The 21854-nt window shown below is 43.4% G+C and overlaps 1 protein-coding gene across 1 annotated transcript in view; it reads right to left on the bottom strand.

Moving 5' to 3' along the window:
* The window catches only part of FMN1 (formin 1), a 429794-nt gene that overhangs the window by 346592 nt on the left and 61348 nt on the right, over positions 1-21854 (bottom strand). The window contains exon 2 of the mRNA XM_075530963.1: positions 2387-2565. Within this exon, the coding sequence (XP_075387078.1) occupies positions 2387-2565 (179 nt within the window). The remainder of the gene's footprint in view (positions 1-2386; positions 2566-21854) is intronic.

Genomic DNA, 21854 nt, shown 5'->3' with positions numbered 1-21854 from the left:
TTACTCTTTGACATAAAGCTCTTTCGTACACACATATGAGTGTCTATAAATTTGTTTCTCTAGTCAACCCAGACTAACACAGACATTAATTGGCATAGCCAAGCTTCTTAACATTTTCCCAACCAGGGCGGAAGCAGAGGGGGCACATGACTGAGGACCAGAGAGAAATGTGCCTGCAGGCAAGGCTCAGAAGAGGTGCTGCTGTGGACAAGAGAACGTCTCCTTAACGCTCTCTAACATGATAGCCTCCCTAGTAGAACCCCATCCTCGTTAGTTTTGGCTGTGAGTGCTGGGTGGGCCCTGCAATGCACACTGGTAACAGAATCAAATAAAGAGGGGAGGGGAGTGGAGGCTTGTCTGGCCCCTGCCTCACAGGACTCATCCTTGGGCAGGTGAGGAGCTGGATGCTCCCTCTCCCTTGAGTAGCCAGAGGTCAGACATGATTCCCATGCAGTCCTTGCAAATTAAAAAAACCAAAAACCCATCACTGAAAATAAGTTAGACACTGTGAAAAATATTAAAAACATATATGAAGTTGTCCTCAACTTCTAAGTGTATGGGTTATTTACTTTCTTTCAATTATCTACAGTTTATAACGATGATAAAGTAAGATTAAAAATAATGTTGCCCATAGAAGAGGGCAGAGGGAACAACCCTAAAAACCAAAAACATAAAAACAAAGCTTAGAAGACAAAGGGAAAAAATCATTCAAATTCCTTTGTGTTATACCATTTAATAGAATATTATTCAATCACTTAAAATGTAGCTATAAAAATTTGCCAACAATACAAATAAACAATGTAAGAGTGCAGAGTATGAAACAACACAGTTTGGCCAAGTTCAAGTTAAAGTAATTCAACCAATAGGTGGCACTGTTTCACTTCTTTGAGCACATCTCAAGTTCTAAGTGACTTTGTAGATTTTCCAGTTTGGCCTGTTACCTCCTCAGCTCCCATTCTTGGCAACCTCCACAGGGGTGGTGGGGGTGGTGGTGGTGGTGGTGGTGGTGGTGGTGGTGGTGGTGGTGGTGGTGGTGGTGGTGTGTGTGTGTGTGTGTGTGTGTGTGTGTGTGTAGAACTGTGCTCCACAGGACTTTAGATGGGTGTGTGTGTGTGTGTGTGTGTGTGTGTAGAACTGTGCTCCACAGGGCTTTAGATGGCTGCTGTTTCAGAAGTAGAATGCCAGGCCAATCTACTTTGTAAGATGCTCGCTGCCATCCAGTCGATATTAACCCATAGAGACCCTTGTGTGGGTTTCCAAGGCTGCAACTCTCAGCGTGGACAGCCTGGCTGTTCTTCCTCAGAGCTGCTGGTGGTTTTGAACTGCCGACCTTGTAGATTGCAGCCCAATGGGTAACAACTATTCCACCGGTGCTCCTAAAGGGGTCCAAAGCCTTACACATTCTCACATCCTCTCCTGAAGGATTTAGAGAGAGGTCATCTTGCTTTCAGATCCACTCTCAGCCACTTTCGCGACAACCCAGGTGTGGAATACTTTTCTAAAATAACACACAGCTGACCATGGGTATGAAAGGTATAAATTCTTCTGTTTTCGATTACTTGGAAAAATCCCCACCTGTGTGAACATCACATCCCTAACCCAAGCTCGTCAAACACACAATTTGAGGTATGAAAGCTATTCATTCATTAAAAGAAATAAGACCCCCAAATTGTCCACAGGCATTAGGGTTAATGCTGCTTGAATTCCTAATGGGCTCCCCATCTCTGTAAAACTGGGGGACCACAGGGGAATGGTGAGAATCATGAGACAGCAATCCCACCAGGCCATCTTCAATGTGAAGTAGCTAAAATCCAACCCCATGCTTTGTGTAAGGAGGTACATGCTTCCGTGTCAATGAACACATGAATGACCAAGAAAGGAGAAGACTGGGTTGTTTTTTTTGTTGTTGTTGTTCTGTTTTCCTTAAGTATTGCCCTGCTTCCCTGCTGACCTGCTCACCTATTTGTTACCCTGAGTAACGAGGAAGGACTCGCTTATGAAGACAAGCCATTTGGATGCCACTTGAGAATCAAGAGCACACCCATCCACCAGTGTACCTCCACGGGTTTTTAGTGAGATGATGGGAAGAGGTGGGAGCAGACGAGCACACTCCCAGCAGCTGTAGGCAGTGAAGCGGATATGAACAGAGCACTCTGAAAAGACTCGGAGGAATTGAGAACACAGTCACCCCTTTTCCTTTGCCTCAAGTACTTACATTTCAAATCATCGAGACGGGTCCGTCTTCTGCAATCACTTTTAAATCATAGGCCACGCACCAAATCCAGCTTCAGTAGCTTTACCAACACAGATTCATATGAAATGCGTATGAAATTGGCCTCTGTTGCCCTTAATGAGTCTTAGAAGGAAAACAGCGATTTCTACTTACACGAAGATCCAGGTGCAATTCACTTCTGCTGGGCTTCTCTTTCTCCCCGTGGAGCAGAAATGGACAGGCTGGTCCTGATCGATAGCCCAGGACCCACGATCCTCCATCTCCGTTGGGAAGGTCTTTGGCTGCTGTCTGTTCAGTGGAGCAGTCCTGGGGAAAGCCCTCGGAGAAGATGCCTAAACAACACACAGAGGACCATCAGTGAGTGCCATGGCAGCTGGGCCAATATCCAGCCACATTTGGGGAACTCCTACAAGGGCTCTTGATGCTACCTCTTTGCCTCCCTTTCTGGGTTGTATGGTTAGAGTGGGCTTTCTTCTAAAGGGGTGTCTCTGAATGATTCATGTGTGACCATATGCTCTCAGCCTCCACTTTAAAAAGTCTATAACGTAGACACCATCTTCCCTGTTCTGACCTACCAATCTGGGTAGCTGAGATCATTCTCATACCACCTGGAATCACAGGTGGGCTTGGGCACGATGGGTGGAGATCAGGCGGCCTGGGTTGTTGGCTTTTCCAAAAGCCATGTCACTAAGTGAGGATTCTTCCACGGCAGGAGCTGTGCTTTCTTCATCTTCATTTCTAAGAATTGTTACATCACACAGGGTGCAATTGCCTTCGTTTCGTTTGCCCACTGAGTGAGCGCTGCCTGAGTAACTAATTTGGGACTTGCTTTTCCCATCTCTAGAAGAAGCCATTGGGCTGGTTTATACATATTGAAATTGTGTTATGATGACAGTCGCTTCCTAAGTACCAGGCACTGTTCTGAGCCCTGGTCTTTCATGTTTAAAAGAACTCTATAAGGTGGGTTTCCATTTTAAGTTGGAAAACCGGGACTTGAACTCAGCAAATTGGCTATCAGAATAAAGACAAGGACATGAGAAAGCCAGGACTTGAGCTCAGGCAGTCACAGGCCAGAGGCCATACTTTATAATAGCTATCCTCTAAGGCCATTGCCCAGTATCCCTTGAGATGGCAATGCATGTTGTAAAACAAAAGAAAACCGTGCTCAATAGATGTGAGACAACCTGTAAGCGGTGGCCTCTTACAGAACCATGGCTTATGTTAGCATTTCGGACATCCTTAGACATCTTTTTTTATTATAGAACTCTAACGCTGCATAGACCCCAGTGTCCTACCTACATGCTGTTGGTCACTCATGCTCTACGACTGGAACGTTATTCGGAAATCCCTATATTGAATCACCTCTAAAGTCAGTCCTGTGCGGGGCCTCAAGCTATCAGTGTTCTTTGAATTCCTGGTAAGCAATCTTGGCGAACTACGAGGGAACGAGACAGAAGTTGCGGGTTTAGGTTCACTCCAGTTTTGCAATCAAGATCCCTGCTGGATATAAGATAGGGTGCCTATTACATACAACACCTGTAACCGTGTCTGTCTGGCAGTGACCCAGGGCCAGCCAACTGCTTCTGCCATGCTGCATATCTGACTTACAAGTAACTCGAGCTGAAAAGTAAATCAGCTAACAAAGAGACTGTGGGCGAACATGCGTCTCCTTCCTGTTTGAGTAGCGTTTTTAAAGAAAGGGCACCGGCCACAGCCAAGGCCTAGCTTTCTGTCTGCTTGTTCCATTGATTGCTTTCCAGCTGCACTTCCGATGCCAGGTGGCATAGGCTGCAGGGTCTCTAAGATGCTTCCTGGCACCACTGCCCACGGTGTCTCAGCGGAGACACTGAGAAAATGGGCTCATCTGTTGACAAGAGCCTCTGCAGACTAGGCTGTCCAGAAGTCCATAGTCCATCTGTCTCGTCTTTCATCCTGGCCTGGCCCATCAGAATGACTGAGGCTTTCAGTCACCTGGCCTCCTGGATTCCTCGTGTCCTTTGCTCCCTGCTGTCTCCAGATAAACATTCCTTGCGCTCTTGTTTCAAGCCTCACATTCTGTGGGGTGTCAGCAGACTCATGTGCACCCTGAGAGCAGACAGTGCTGGCCCCATTGGAGCAGATGAAGTAATTACAACTCAATCCCCTTTACCTGCTGTTTTGAGGGCTTAACCCCCACCTACATGACGTCTGTTCCTATTTGGCAGGAACAAAAGAAATAAACCTCTTAGATTTATGGCACACTCCTATCAGATGCTACCTCATCCATGGGAATTGATTAATTTACAATCATATCGCCTCATCTTAAATCTCTCCACCATTGGCTTTGGGCAAAGGTTATACAGATTCACCAAACGATGTAACACATATCTTTACAGCACAAAAGAACACAGTATACAACAAAACACCATATGTCAGACAGTTAGATCCTCAGAGGCACATTGTCTGGTGACTATAGAGTCATCAAAGTATAGGAGAGCCATGCAGTTGGCTTCCCATCCCTAGGGCTCATTGTCACTAAGTGGGTTCAAACCATTAACCTTTTGGTTTGCAGTCAATCACAAATCTTTTGTGTGACCTTTCACTCGAAACCAAACTCCCTGCCATACATTTAACTTACAGGTAACTTGAGCTGAAAAGACCCATGGTAACCCTACAGGACAAAAGAAGACCGTGTTCAATAGTTGGAGTCTGTCTGTTCTGACCCATGGTAGCCCTACAGGACAGGGTAGGACTGTCCCTGTGGGTTCCTGAGACTGTAACTCTTTCCGGGAGTAGAAAACCTCCTCTTTCTCCTCGGGAGCAGGTGGTGGCTTCAAACTACTAACCTTGCAGTTAACAGTCCAACACAAAACCTGCTCCACCACCAGGGCTCCTTTACTTAGACCTCGAAGAGAATCATAAATCCCTACACTAACACGGGTCTGGGGCCTGAGATAAAAGCGCACACACGTACTCGCTCCTTCCACCCTCCAGTGGCTGTCCAGCACTGCGTCAGCGAGAAGCATACAAGCCAATTCAATGAGGAAGAAAGACAATGTTTACTTTAAGCAGAAACAAGGAAAAGTAACTTCATTTTGGAAATGGTTTGAATTTTAAGGGGCCAATTTCTAGTGCCTAATATTGAACCAGACAATATCCCCGTGAAGGAAACATAAGATTAAAACCATAACAAGTGATCATTTGGTAGGAGTCATTAGGGCAGAGAATGACCATGGGCAGAGGAAAGGCACATTCAAGCTGTTGTTCTCAAGCCTGACAAATAGGTTAGGACACAGGGCATGGCAGCCATGAACCGAAGAGATGCTCAGAAAGCAAGGCTTTGAAAAGCTTTGTGGGGGTGTTAGACTTTCATTGAATAGCTTGTGAGAAGCTTAACATGCGTTATCAATTTGGCTATACGTCTGTCCCTCTCCTGTGTTTATCATAATCAAAATCGGTTTCTACTCAACATGTGTGGGTTCTTTGGTTTCCCAAGGACAATTGCACAGCCCGGCCACACATACACAGACAGGTTAATTCCACACGGACCACTGTTAAGGAAACACAGAGCACAGGCACAGGAAAGGGAGGGCGACTTACCTGGGAAGCGCTTTTGTCAACCACTCAAACGATGAGCCACACTCCGGAGGCTAACACCTACAACATCAGACTGGGTTCACCGTCAGTTAGCAAACAACGGAGCAGACAGAAAGGAAAGGTAGCATGCCACTTAAACCCGGAGGCAGGGGCCGGCTCATCTTCCCCAAAGGGCATCGGCCCCTCTCCCTGGGGTAGATTGGATTATTATTCCAGTTTGTTCACTCCTGCCCTGCATCATGACTATGCAAATGAGCCCTTTCCCTAGGGTCTCTGTAGCTCCTCTCACTGAATGGGGAGAAGTATTTTTCCCTTGCCCCATGGATACTGGGCCTCGTGATTGACTCGCTTGGGCTAAGGGGTTGCCAGCAATATGTCAGGAAGCCAGTTCTAACCCACTCACTGCCTTAGGTCTCAAGTGTTTTCACTCCTTACCTTGTGCACCTGTGCTCACCATGAGAGAGAGTGAGACCCTGGACTTCAACAGATAGGGCAGCCCAAACCCAGCTCGAATCCCGCAGCCCAGAACCACGCTCAGCTGAACCCAGAAAAGATTGAGTGGATCTGAACCAACACGCAGGGCAGTGGGCGTGAGAACAATAAATACTCGTGTGAGCCATGGAGATCCTGGGTTCATTTCTTGCACTAGCTGCCCAATATATACTTTCATCTAGCTCAACTAAGAGTTACCAGAGGTTTACACCATTTCAGCTAAGAAGCTTTTAAAAAAATGCAATACTGATGTTTTATAATTTGTTCAAAAAACGATTTGTCAAGATATAAGGATTTAAAAACAAGTGCAAGTCTATGGAATACCTATTTCCTTATTCATACCAAGATACACACACACACATGAAATTCATTAAACAAATGTTATCAGACATTGCCTTTAGTTGTCTAATATACATATACACACATATATGAAATCATTTTCTAATGGCTTCCCAGAGAGAAGTTTCGAAGGCATACTATCCAATCAGATCAGGAACCAAGAAACAAAATGGCTTTCCCTTCTAATTTTCTCATCATACCAGGTCCGTGCTTGACAGCAATGATGGAGTAACTATGTCTTTAAAAGGAAAACAGGGAGGGAAAAAAAATCCTCAGTCTGAAACTCTCCTGAGATTTAGCTCCTATGCTATAGTTTGCAAGGCCATCCATCAAGTTCGACTTAAAATAAATCCAGCGAGGTGTACTTTTCTCAACCGTGAACATCAGAACTGATTTGTAGAGATAGAAAGGTTGTCGTCTGTTATGTTGCTCAAACAAGTACTTACAAGGAAGAGAGAGAGCAATCTAGATGTGTAGCTAATGGAGAGTGACACAGATAAGTACTTGTAGCCAGGTGTGTGCCTGTGTGTATAATTGTTCATGTCCGCATCTAGGAAGACAGAGCTCTTGTAGAAGCAATGGTATGGGCCCATTGCGTACCAATGTCTGCCAATGTCACTACCCCACTTCCGCCCTCAGACACAGCAAATGATAAAATGCCACTAAGCCAGCTAGGTAGGTGTCATTCTGAGAACTCGCAGAAATCATTTCTTTTAGAAACATTAATAAAAGACTAGTTCCAAGAAGGTGGAGGTTAAATAGGCCGGAGGTGTCCGACTTAGAACAAAATGCTGTACTGCTCCATTGTCCCTGATATCAAGCACCATTCCTCCTCTCAGCCGAGTCCACATGCCACACAGAACTGACAACGCGACGTACACAGTTGTCAGTGCTGGTGGGTCCCACATCCAAAATCCAGGGGTATTCTCCTCGTACCCAAAGCTGTGGAAGCTGGGGAAATCAGATCAAACGATAGGCCACAACTGAAGTCCTACGCACCAGATGTCCAGTAGAGAAAGGTGAACCAGACGCAGGGCCCGAAAGACCTTCTCCACTCCTGGGATCACCTCTCATGTTGTTCGTGAGATTCCCTCTCTGTAGTATTTTCCTTCATATCACAGGGTTTTGCAATTCACCGCGCTACAGTGAGTGTCTTATCTATCCATCCCCCATCTCCAGTTCTCCTTCGCGGGGATTTATAGACAAGTGCTCAGAGCCGAGTGAGTAGAGATGCAGAAGAAGAAGACCAGTGGATCACGAAGAGGAAGGACTCCGGAGTAAGTTGTGTCCATATGAGAAATCCAGGAAAATGACATCTAAATCCATCAAACAAGTGCAATGCTGTTTGACCTGGTAAAATTGCAATAAATTCCAAGTGAAAAACACTAGAATTCAGAGTTGGAAAGAATTTTACATACCCTCTCGGACTCCTGCTCACATTGTAACTGAGGGAACTGAACCCCCCAAAAGATCGTGGATTTTCCAAAATACACAGTTAGTGGCAGAGGCAGGACTGTAACCCGAGTTCCAGGAAACATGTGCTGTTATTTAGAGAAGGACTATTATTGCCGGTCTGTGGGTTTGAATCTTGAGGTCTGAGAAATGTTAGTTCAGATCGTGGTGCAGGGGTTTCCCGGAAGGGTCATGTTCAGGCCGTGACATTTCCTAACTGTATGACCTTAGTGGAGTTCCTAAACCTCCTCGAACCTTTTGGGCCGTGCTCAGAATTGCTTTCTGCTAGGAAACACAGCTTGGGAAGGGGGGAAGGGGGAGGGAATGGGTTGATGTGCATAGTGAGGGTATATTGAACATGACACCCTCATTCCAGGACCTTTTTTTTGACAAAGAATAATAATTTAGCTCATAAACATTCACAGTAGCACTCCATTGCAGCAGATCCCAAATCTGCTCAAGTCCTAGAAATAGAATTCATTTCATCAAATATTCCAAAATTATCATCTCCCAAAAGAGTAGCTCCTCAAGACCCTTCATAGGCAACCTACAACACTCCTTCCCCAAAGGTCCAATGCTGGAGTCCATCTAAGGCATGAAGGAAATTACTCACAGGCATGGCTATAAATGAAATAGCATCTTAAAAGAGGTGGATAGATATATATTGTTATCATTCTACAGTAGATTCTATTATTAACCTCCTTCCCTGACCCTTTTCTGTGAAGAATGCTGATGCCAAGTGAAAGTCAAATTTTACACAGGTCAGAAACCTCATTTGGGGCTACAGTCATACTGAACATTTGAAAAACAAAGACTATGTAAAGTTGCAAAAATGATGCTGAGCCAAATCTTTTTTTGAAAGACTAGAAGGTAGAGGCACATGATTTAGACAAGGGGTGGTGCAGAAATGATGGAGAACAGAGCAAATTTGAGAGGCCGTGGGATTCAGTGAGCCTACCAAGGACAATGGTCCCTTCTCAGACTATAAATGCTCAGGAAACCTGAGGTGGTTCTTCCACTGCAGAAGTTATTTGAAAAATCTGTTTAGAAAATGATGACGTCAACAGATGTACAAATGTGTTCAATACAGTTGATGTATGGATTGCTATGAGATCTGTTTGAGTCCCCAATAAAATGATTTATTAATGATTTAATAAATCTGTCTTAGTATTAAAAAATCTGTTTCAAAGGTAAGACTGTTGCTGGCTGGTTTAAACAGTTGACACATTCGCTTGCTAACCAAATGGTTGGTGGTTCAAGTCCATCCAGAAGGGGCTGCAAAAGAAAGGCTTGCTAACATCCTTACCCAAACCAGCACTGGAAATTTATGATTCTATCTGACACACGTGGGCTCAACAGGAGAGGAAGTGGGACATACAGCACGTGGTTGTTTGGAATCTAAAACCAGAATTCATCGCTATAACCCAAGGATCGAGCACAGCCCCTGGAGACTATTCTTATGCAGCCTCTGATTTCATCTTTTCCAGGGAAGGGCAGGAGGGACTACAAAGAGCAAAGAGAAGGCAGGGAGGTGGAAGAAGGGCCAGAGGAGGACAAGCATTGGCAGCAGTCACAGGGACTACGCGACCTTCACAGGAACAAAGCATTTATGCTGTGTCTCCTTACAGAACATGTTCGCTGACCTGACCTGTTCTAAAATATTAAACATATTCTTATCCTTTAACCAGCCAAATTCCATTTAGGTGCATTTATCCTAGAAGAATGATCTTTGTTAGTCGAGATGCATTACAAAGATAAAAGATGTCTATCAGACTTTAATTTAAGATAGCAAAAACAATAGTAAATGCCGTGAGTTATGGCGTAGCAAATGGAATAGTATGCAGTTGGGTCAAATCACACTTTCAAATGATACGTAATGACACGGGGAATTAGTCGTGGTATTATAGGAAGTGTGGATGAAAATTCTACCCCAATTTCAGGGTTTTAAAGTAATAAGCTCTTCTTTATTTTTGTCAGTTCATACACTAGAGCAGAACACCTTGGAATTTGAATCTCAGCTCCACCTCCTATTTACCAAGGGCCCATGGAAAAATTACTTAATCCCTTTATGTCCCAGTCTCCTTCTCTGTAAAGGGGGTAAATAATGTTCCTACCTTCTAAGGTTACTATAAAACTTAAAGAGTTAATATGTGACTCCACCATAGTGGCCATGATTATAAAGATGACACATGACTGGACATTCGCCTCCACTCCACAGACCGTCACGATGACAGCAATGTGTATGTGACATGCTCAGAATGTATGTAGCCTTACACATGAGGAGCAAAGCCTGGCACACAGTAAGCGCTACACAAACCTCTGCTGCCACAAGGAGGACTCTTTGCTTAACCCGCATGGGAGGATGCGGGGAAGAAGCATGGGGACCAGCTGCACTCTCCCAAGGTTTCCACTAGAGTTCAAGTGGGTGGCTCAGCTAATATGTTCTCTCGGTCACTTCTTCCTTGTCAAATAATTCTGCATCCCACAGTTGAACTACAAAACAACAACAACCTTGGAGACACCAAAATAAGTTTCACGTTTTCATACAACAGAATTCCAAAGGCTATATTGAGAGTCAAGTTATGATCTGAATGTATTATTCAGCTAAGTTGTCATGGTTGCTTTTCTTTTTACCTTGAATCTATTTAGCGAACATGAAATTAACCCCAATCATCTGCAATTTAGTAACTTATATTTAGCTCATTATCACAATCTGAAAATTACACTTTGCCCCCCGGGGGATTGCTATCATTCAAAATGTGATTTTACAAGTCTAGAGCTATCATCCTACGAGAAAACACTGCTATAATTTAAAGTGGATGTTAGCAGAAAAATCAATTTACTAAAAGAAAATTGATTTAATAAGCGATTTTTTTCCTTCAGGAAAGCAGCTGATCCAGAATATGAGCTAAATCTCTCCGAAGAATAGAACTGAGTTCATCATACATTTTTCAGCCTAGAGGAACTTATCAATTTACTCAAGTTCACGGTAAACATCCCCGGGAATAGTTCCACCCAACAAGAGTAGACTAGAATCCTCGGAGTACAGAACAGTGTTGAGAAATTATAAATAAGCACATACGATTATTGACAAGGCCTACAGAACAGCAAAGAGTATTGCAGTGAACAATATCCTACTCACAGTTATAGCAGGAGTTACAGCAGGTTTTTATTATGGGTTTAGCTTTTATTTCAATAAATAAAAATGGAATTTTTGTCTAAACTTTCACGATGGGTCATTTAAAATAATAGTACGGGTTGCATTTGTGACTCTCAGTAACTGGGAGCGACAAATACTCGGTCTCCTCCTTCTCCATTGGAGTTGACAGGCATACATATAATAATGAGAGGCCCCCAGAGACGCCCGCGCAAAGTCACACTGTGACATAGGAGGTCAGGGAAGCGACCGAGCAGGGAACGCAGCACAACTCAATCATGAAAAGCGTCCAAGATGGTGGCGGCCACTGACAACCAACTCAGCTCCAGGAAATGAAGATGCACTTTCGAGGAAAACTAGTCATCTCTACCGACTCCTGCAGCCATGTCTTCCAGCTAATTTCATCCCAGCACAGCTCAGGCGTTTAATAGGGAAGAAAGGATAGTGTGACTCAACCGAGAAAGATGAAAGGATGAGGGAACATGGGAGAACTTGATGTCAAGCAATCAGCATGTTCATTTGCTCAAGACGGTCTCATGCTCTTTTCCTTGGTGGATCTTAAAACATTTTTTTTCTACTTTTCAAGCAATGCTAATTAATTTTTAATTTTAATTGGGTTATTGACATATTGTCTATGTACCATACAATGCACTGGCCAACGATGTTAATCTAAATATTAGTATCATATAAACATGGAGCGCTGGTGGTACACTGGGTTAAGCAGTGGTTCTCAACCTTCCTCATGCCGCCACCCTTTCCTACAGTTCCTCATGTTGTGACCATCCCCCAACCACCATAAATTATTTTTGTTGCTACTTCATAACTGTAATTTTGCTACTGTTATGAATTAGGGAACGCCTGTGAAAGGGTCGTTCAACCCCCAAAGGGGTTGCGACCCACAGGTTGAGAACCATTGGGTTTAGTGGTGGATGCTTCAAATTTACCAGCTGCTTTGAGAGGAAGATGAAACTGCCCAATCCTCTAAAGACCTAGCGTCTTAGAAACCTTCTAAGCAGCAGCTCAATCCTGTCTTTTGGGGTTGCTATGAGGCGGAATGGATTTGATGGCAGTGCGTTTGGTTTTCATTGTGCAAATACATGCCCATTTTGGTTAAATTAAACAGGACCATTTACTTTACACCCATGCCTCACACACACAAAAAGGCTAAGCAACCAGAGTACCACAATTTTATCTGGTCTGGCCCTTTGGTATTTGCTGATTGGCCTAAGCAAACAGCAACAGCAAAAGCCAGCTTTCTTTTGTGTTCAAGATTTTTGGAGAGAAAAATAAAACAAACCTATACATTCCGTAATTTGAATAGCTTGTCTTCAAAAGCATCCTGGATCCTGCTGATGCAGCTCAAAACCCTTTATCCTTCCAAGTACAGAGGTCCATTCTCAGTTTTCAAGTCACTCATTTTCTGGGCAATGTTTGACAAAATTACTGATGCCCCCCCACCCCTCTTTCGAACACTCCACACTCTAGTTTTTCCCCCTAGTTCACCGCTCTCTCCTCGCTCATTCGCAACTAGCTACCTTGGCGTCACTGATGTCTGGGTTAGAAAGCTGTTTGTTGTCAGAAAGTGGCCTATGAATCGTAGGCTGCTTAGCAACATGCCTCTCCACTATCCATTAATGCCAGTGGTCCAGCTCCCCCCTTCTCAGATTGTCATGGGGTGATTTCTTCACAGCACCCAGGTTTCTCTCAAACGTCTTTCCTGCAGAGAGGCCTCTTATCACTGCCCATCTGCCACTGTTTTCGCGCAGAATCACTTTATCCATGCTGTATTCAAGTGTTTGTCATGATCTGGCAGTAAGTATATAACCAATGTCTCAAAGCTGGCAGCAGCAAGCCAAGGTGTTCTGGTAGACATTCTTCCCCTTTACAGAGAGCATTATGGTGGTTCTTGCTGAAAGTGCTTTGTGGTTCCGTGGAAGAATTCTCGTCTTGAGTTCATGTCCCAGCACCTCATGCTCAGTGCAGCCACTACCCCATCTTTAGACGACGCCCTGTTTCCTGTGTCTGTTCACTTTTGTTTGGCAGTTCTTGGTCAGTGGCATCCTCCTAGGCTTGACAAAAGAGAACAACCATGAAGCCCGACCCAACAACTGACTGGAGTACATAGCGGAGTGCATGGGCAAAAGATTTAATGTAAGAAAAAACACATAAGGCTAAGAAACATCCTGAAATAAGCCAAGAGTCGAAAGGAAGGGATAATGGCATTCAAACAAAAGAGGAAATTAATTTAGAATCTACTTGTAAGAGGATGGGATTCCTTGACTTTCCTTGCCCTTCGGCCAACAATAGACTAGTCCTGGTATGATGAGGATATACTGTCGGAGATCGTTGAAGTCTTTGCCTTTAGTAACACAGTCACTTTCAAATCCTTATTTCTGCTCTTGAACCATCAAGCAAGACAGGACTAGAGAAATTGAACTTAGGAAGAGAGAGAGGAAAAAAAAGGTAAAAAGTTAGAAACGATTCTCCATAAAAGAAACTTCTTAATCTTCCAAACGCCTCTCTCCACTCGTAACAAAGGTCACCCGATGGACCTGCCTCCTGAAATGTAACCATCGCCTACTCCTCTTTTGAAGCTCTCACCAAGAGGGACTTAACTGCCCCGTAAGTGATTCATTAGATGGTCGCTTCAAAGAGACCCCATGAGGAAACATTTGCCCAAACAATCTGCTTGTCTTAGTAAATCCAGACAAAACAAAAAAGCAATTCATCCTAAATTTCACACATTATTGTTTCTGGCCCCTGTCAGTGACCTCAGCCTACAATACTGATTGTCACTCTGCCTCTGAGTTCTTTCAGATGATCCATCAGTTCCTAGAACGGGGGTGTTACTCAGACCAGTACTAGGCCATTCCAAAGACCCCAGATTAACCCAGGAAGAAACCAAACAACGGTGTCATAATCTTACTATTTGATGAAATTTTTAAAATGTGTCAGAATATTATCATTTATAATCCATTTCTTCCCCCCGCCCCCCAAGTCCAGGGGTGAAGTGATTCATGCTCAATACAGAGTTCAAGTTTCAAGACTGTTCAAGAGGGAAAAGAGTACTTGGCTAATATATTAAAATGTGTAAATGGATTAGCAAATGTCCTTCATGACCTGTTGAGTCAGGGAATTAGGTCCCTGTGCAAGGACAAGATACAAATCCATGGCAGTTTCCATATCTTTGCTAAAATTTCAAAAGGCAAACAGGGATCCATAACCAGTTATGGGGAACTTGTTCAACATCACTAGCCATGGAAGAAAAAGGAACTAAACCAGCACTGAGCTAAAACATCCCCCTGTCAAAGCAGAAAGGACACAAACTTGAAGCCTTGCAACGCTGGTAAAAGGGTACTCGGACAGGAGCCCGGCTCCCTGAGGCAGGATCTCGATGGCTCCATCTGCTGGAAGAACCCAGCTCTTCACCCAGTGCCTGGCACCCAGGAGGCTCCCCCGTGTGCTGAATAAATATGTGATTAAGACCTCTGCTGATGAAACATACTGATTAAAACTTTGGAGGAATAATTTGATAACTCTTATTAAAAACCAGATGATGGTCATCAGGGTGGTACTGTGATTGTTTTCTTAGGAATCTACCATAAAGAAGTTCCAATGGAAACGTCCTGTGAGAAGATGCAGATCACATTATGAAAAGGCTGAAAGTTTGCAAACAAGCCAAGTGTCTAAGTGTCCAAGTCTGGTAAACAATAGTAAATGATGGTCCTTCTCTCTGAAGAATAGTTCAATCATTAAGAATAAACAATAATTCCAAAGGATAAACACGAATTAAGACAGTGTTTATGGAAGATTTGATAACACGGGGAAATGTATAGCATGTGAGACCAAAATAATTCTGCGTCAAGGACAGAGTATGTTTTTAAGGCATGAAATAGATACTGGACAGGAAAATACAAAGTTTCTACAGTGATGGTTTCTCTTTGAGTGATAATTATGGGAGATTCTCCATCTCTCTCTCTCTCTCTCTCTCTCTCTCTCTCTCTCTCTCTCTCTCTCTTTAACCTTACAAATCATTCTGCAAGTTTCTATAATGGTCAAGAACACTTGAGTAGTGATTTCAAAAGCAGAACTTCTGCATTAACAAAATTGAAAGAACACACTGAGAGGAAGGGCTAGTCCCCCCCATGTCTCCATCATGCTTTACTTGGCTTCCCTTCTCCTCCCCTCCGCCTTTCTGCTCTCCCCTCCCCTTTCTTTTTCAAGTCTGCCTTTACTCAGTAGAGTTCTTTTATCAGTCCAAATAAAAAGCAAAGTTCACAATGAACAAGCCATTTGTTTTAAAATTCTTTAAATCTCGATGACTAAGGATCCTGCTGCAGCTGGGGGTATCTTCTCTCTGCAATTAGTGAAGGGAGGGCAGATTGCCAGTATTTTCAATCACAAAAACGTCCCATGTTAAAATAATGTTTCCTGCTTAGCAGATAGAATGCTTATTTTGGTGAACTTTGATGAAATGAAAGTTGTCTTTGCATAAGATAGCAATTCAGAGTAAATAAAGTCCAGGTAGTCCCAGAAAAGAAAACAAAAAAAAGAATTTTCTTTAAGTTTATCTTTCAGTCGAACGAGTTGGGGTTGGCTGAGCGAGTTCAGATAAATAACATCGAATGAGCAAGTGTATGTTGTCTGTAGGTCAAATGTTCCCAACCCAGGGACTTATTATGGTATGCATGAATGAGTGCTGTGTGATTATACAATGCCATTCAAATTCTAGTCTGAATTTTTCATGACAGATCGCTTCATATTTATTTCCGACGCCATATTTCATTCACACTCTGCAAGCGGTTTCATTTCTACGTGTTTTCAACAGTACTTTTCATATTCCCTTTACATATTTTACTCTGTGTATGTTGGTAAACGTTTTCAACCCTACACCAGTAATTTAAATTTCAGGAAGAAATTAAATGGAAAACGCAAATCAAAACCACCCAAGATACCATTTCACATCTACTACAATAGAATAAAAAAGCAGATGATAACATGTGCTGGCAAAAATGTAGAGAACTTGGAAGCCGAATAAAAAGCTAGTGGGAACATAAATAAAAAAAATAAGTAGAGCTGCTTTGGAAAAACCTCGCATTTCCCCAAAAGGTTAAACACAGAAATATGATGTGACCCATAATCTATTTCTAGGGATATTCTGAAGAGAAATGAAGATATATCTCCACACATAACTACATACACTGATGTTCATAAAAGCATTATTTATAATAATCCAAAAGGTCAAATAACCCCAATGTCTATGAACTTATGCATAAACAAAATGTGCTATAGCTGAACAATGGAAAATTACTCAGCAATACAAAGGAGCGACATGATGGATGAATGTTGAGAACGTTGTGCTAAGGAAAAGAAGTCAGTCACAAAAGGCCACATACCGAGTGATTCTATTGTTATGAAACATCCAGAACAGGCTAATCTATAGAGACAGAAAATAGCTGTGTGTGCTCTGGGCTGGGAGGATCGAGGAGACATGGATACTGGTTGCGAACGGGTAAGGGATTCCTTTATGGGGTGATTAAAGTGTCCTAAAATTGAGTCCGATGATGGTTAGTCAACTCTATAAATATATTTAAAAACCGTCTAATTGTTCCTTTAAAATGGGTGAATTGTATGGTCAGTGTGTCATCTCTCAATAAAAAAGTTGTAGATCAGTTAATAAAATAAAGCTATTAAAATAAGTAGTCAGCTACCAGTTTTTGCCAAGTGGCAGTGTTATTTGTTAGTGTTAATTTTTTTGAAGTAAACATGGTGCCAATATGATATCCATATCTTTTACCCATTTGCCTTATCTACACAAGATCACATCAAAGAAATAAATTAATACAAACAAGAGATTCAATGAGTCAACATGTTAACTGCATTTCCATTAGCCCTGTTTGGATACAACTTATATGCCTAACAATTGATTTAGTATGATGGTTCATCTATTTGAACAATTATTATCATCTATGAGTATTACATAAAATATAATAAAAGGTTCTATAGAAACATTAAACAGAAGTATTGAAGAATAATATTGACCCTACAGGACAGAGTCGCACTTTATCTATTTCCAGGAGTAAACAGTCTTTCTCCTGCAGAGCATCTGGTGGTTTTGAACTGCTGACCTTGCAATTAGCAGCTCACCTCTTAACCACCATGCCACCAAGGCTCCTGGCTAGGTAGATAGAGCAGTACACAAATACAAAATAGGTTGATCTTTAAAACAAAACAAAATCAACCCCCCAATCAAACCCAGGGTCAGCAGGTTGTTGTTATTGTTAGATGCTATCCAGTCAGTTGGAACTCCTGCTGATGCACAATAGAAAGGAAGACTGTTGCTGGCCCCTGCCCCCCCTCCCCGTCATTGTTACCTTTGAGCCTACTGTTGCAGCCACTATGCCAATCCAGCTTCTTTGACACTCACCTTCTTCTTCCTGAGGCTAAAACCTTTATGGGAGCAGACATCCTCAACGTTCTCTCTGGGAGAAGACTGGAGGGTTCAAACTACTGATCTTTCAGTTAGCAACCCAATGCCTAACCCACAGTGCCACCAGGGCTCCTTAAACGGAATTCCATTTGTTCAAAACACATGCATCTATGAAATGACTTGAGACAGTTAGATGATGGAAGATTTTTATTATCTTTTTGTTTTCTGTACTGGGGTTTTTTTTTTACAGTCCTTTTAATTAAAAAAAGAAATTGTTATTGCTTCATTAAACTGGTAGCAGGCACAGGAATCTAATAAAATTAAAAGGTTCCCCAGGGATGCCTAATGGAATAGGCTTTGGTACATATGCGGAAGAATTTCAGGCACCAGTGTTTAGTTTAAAATCTATCACAAAAAATGCCCCTTTGGTTTTAGAGGTAATTTTCTGGTGGCAAAACCTCCAGCACACGAAGTGACTGACACATAGGCTACTGTGTATCTAGTATATATTTTTCACCAATATCTATCAGTTAATAGGCATTTAAGACATTGTCCTTGACACCTGAAAATTAAGTGATAACATCCGGGGCTGTATCTAGGTACTCTGAATGTGGTTTGCCAGGAAGTGATGCATAGAGATGAGAAGAAATAAAGAGTATTCACAGCAGAGTTATACACATCTTAAGACCTATAGTGGTTGTGTGTTGAGCTGCTTAACACAAGGTTAGCAGTTTGAAATTACCAGCCACCCCCCAGGAGAAAGATGAGGCTTTCTTCTCCATGAAGTGTTACAGTCTCAGAAAACCATAAGAGCAGTTCTACCTTGTCCTTTTGGGTCGCTATGAATTGGCGTGGACTCCATAGTAATGAGTTTAGCTTCTGATTAAGACCTATAGGGACTGTGTTTATATTGACAGTCTGGTTCAGCTGCCAGGTTATATCTTCCCTCTGCAGTGCACTGCAGGCTCAAAAACAACAGGATGCTAAAAGAAACTTGCTTTCAGGCCCAAAGGCCATGGAGAGAAAGAAGTGTTTCCTGACAATGCTTCAGCAGGCAGTGAGGATGAGGAAACAAGATCCTAGAGGTGGTGAAAGCTGATGGTGTCCGGCTATCAAAAGATAGAGCATCTGGGGTGTTAAAGGCTTGAAGGTAAACAAGCGGCCATCTAGCTCAGAAGCAACAAAACCCACATGGAAGGAGCATACCAGCCGGTATGATCATGAGGTGTTGAAGGGATCAAGTATCAGGCATCATCAGAACAAAAAAATCTTACCATAGTGAATGAGCGGGGGAGTGCGGAGTGGAGACCCAAAGCCCATTTGTAGGCCACCGGACATCCCCTTACAGAAGGGTCTCAGGGAGGAGACGAGCCAGTCAGGGTGCGATGTAGCAATGATGAAAAAATGCAACCTTACTGTAGTTTCTACATGTTTCTCCCCTGCACCCCCCGACTATCATGATCGCAATTCTACCTTACAAATCCAGCTAGACCAGAAGATGCACACTGGTACAGACAGCAACTGGAAGCACAGGGAATCCAGGGTGGATGATCCCTTCAGGACCAGTGGTGTGAGTGGCGAAACTGGGAGGGTAGAGTGAGGGTGGGTTGGAAAGGATCGATTACAAGGATCTACATGTGACTTCCTCCCTGGGGGACGGACAACAGAAAAATGGGTGGAGGGAGATGTCTAACAGGGCAAGATATGATAAAATAATAATTTATAAATTATCAAGGGTTCATGAGGGAGGGGGGCGCTGGGAGGGAGGGGAAAAATGAGGACCGGATGCCAGGGCCTTACGTGGAGAGCAAATGTTTTTAAAATGATGAGGGCAATGAAGGTACAAATGTGCTTGACACGATTGATGTATGCATGGACTGTGATGAGTTTAAAAAACGATTTAAAAATAAAGATCCTAGAGGTAAAGTACAATAAAAACGTCCCTCAGGTCCCTCCCTGTACTTGAGTCAATCCCAACTCACAGCAAAATACAAGACAGAGTAAACTGCCCCCTGCAGGTTTCAGAGCCTGTGAATCTTTGTGGAAGCTGAAAGCCTCATCTTTCTCCGATGGAGCGCCAGAGGGTTTTGAATCATCAACCTTATGGGTAGCGGCCCAAGGCATAAGCCACTGGGGCTCCTTCCTAAGGGATGGTATCGAACTGCCAATGTTTCAGATCGCAGCCCGGTGAGTCACTAATACTCCACCACAATTAATACACAGAAGTTATCTTCCTCCGCCACCTGCCCCCTGTACTAGTTTAAACAGTGCCACTGCCTTTTTGTTGTTGTTGGAATCACTAATAACCACCTTTTAGGCAGGAGCCCCTTGGAAAATAGAAGCAGCCACGATCCAACTCCTATTTGCCATCACATTGAACACGAGTTTTGAATTTTGGGCTCTCCACTCAGAAGCCAGTCCGCAGCCAGGTTACTCCCTCCAGACCTGCTTCTCTGCAGACCATCCTTAGAACTCAGGTCCCGGAGGTGCAGCCGTACTTCAAAGCGGAGCCTTCTTTAATCACAAAGCCCAGACTGAGAGCAGCTTCTCCTACCCCTTTAATTATTCTCATTATGCTTTTATCCACAAGTGTGAGAAACCAGATACAGAGTCACTTGCCAGTGTTTTAGCTCAAGGCACTTGGCTCCCAAACATCTCCTCCCCTGTCAGTTCTCCAGGTTCTCATCTGGGTTCCTAGCTCACGCCTTCTTCTCTGCATTGTTTTTGTCAGCCGGGGTCCCCTCTGAACCGTCTCTGATCTGGAGGGCACTACTTCTTGTTCATGCTCTGACGCTGTGGCCATAGACTCCATAGCCTTCACCCAGTCCAGACCTAAGGGCTATTAGTCCGGTCAGTCCCCTCCTAGCCTCCCCACTACTCTCCCACCCCTCCCACAGGAAGAATTAAGCAAAGCAGGACTAAGAACAAAGCACTCTCGTGGCCCAACTTCAGGTCAAGGCTAGCAAAAGAAAGTATTGGCCTCTTGCTTCCCGAGTAGTTAGACCTCAACATAGATATACAGAAATGATGAAAATCTGAATATTGTCCAAGATGCTTTCAAAAGCGGATTGAGCATGTAATGTGTGGTCACTGGGTTCCCAGAAGCCTGCCTGGCTTACAGCTGTTTCTCCCCTGGAGCAAGTCTGGAATCATCCCGCAGCTTGTCTGTGGAAACCACAAGAACAACAAGCCAGCGTGAGCCTCTCCTTGTCTCATGACAAGAGCATTTAGGATTTCCTTCCACTGCCACATGGCCAACAACATTCCTTTCTTGGAGAGTCAGTAGATGCAGGCTAGTGGCTGATGTAAGGTCTCATCTGTATTTACAGTGCTCACCACCTGGCTGAATGCATCCTCAGATGCCATCACGGCAGTCAAAGGATGCAGTGCGTCCTATTTAAGCTGGTAAATGTAGAAAGATATTTTACTTTGGGGTATTGTCTTCTTTCCCCCTCCCTTATGTTGCATGCGTGGGTCTGACTAACAAGATGTAAACATTTCTGTAGCCCTGCTCAGTCAGGCACTAAAAAGTTTAGAGGTCTGGTGGTTGAGTAGAAATAAGAAGACCAATTGTGATCTGCCCTCATCTTTTAATGGGATGTAATTATCTTTGAGTGTGTATTGATTCAACAGGTAGTATTTATGTGGTCATCAAAATTTCACTTGTTGTCCATTCAGCCAAAATATCGATCAAGCTTGGCACCTATTATGCCAAGCACTGAATTATGTGAGAGCAAAGACAACGAAGACGAACCTTTGGTTTCAATGAGCCCAGAGTTCCGCGGGGAAAATGAATGTAAAATGGTTCTTGAAATGTAAATATTCAAGCAGCCTTGGTGGCACAGTGATTATGCTTTGGGATTCTAACTGCAAGGTCAGCTGTTTGAAACCACCAGCTGCTCCTCTGGCAAAAGACAGGGTTTTCTGCTCCTGTGAAGAAGCACAGTGTCAGAAACCCACAGGGGCAGTTCTACCCTGTCCTACGGTCCCGTGGGAGTCTGACTCGGTGGCAGTCGGTTTGGTCTTGGGAGGGAAGGGCAGGGGTCAGGGATGTGATATTTCTCAGGGCTGCTAATACTTGAAGAATGAACACGGCTTAAATGAACAAATCAGGAGCGATATGTACAAATAGGGTTGAAATTCGGGCCACTTTCTGAAGTAGCAGGCATGAGCTT

This window comes from Tenrec ecaudatus, chromosome 14 (assembly GCF_050624435.1).
Source record: "Tenrec ecaudatus isolate mTenEca1 chromosome 14, mTenEca1.hap1, whole genome shotgun sequence".
NCBI lineage: Eukaryota > Metazoa > Chordata > Mammalia > Afrosoricida > Tenrecidae > Tenrec > Tenrec ecaudatus.
This window is presented reverse-complemented; position numbering and strand designations above follow the sequence as displayed.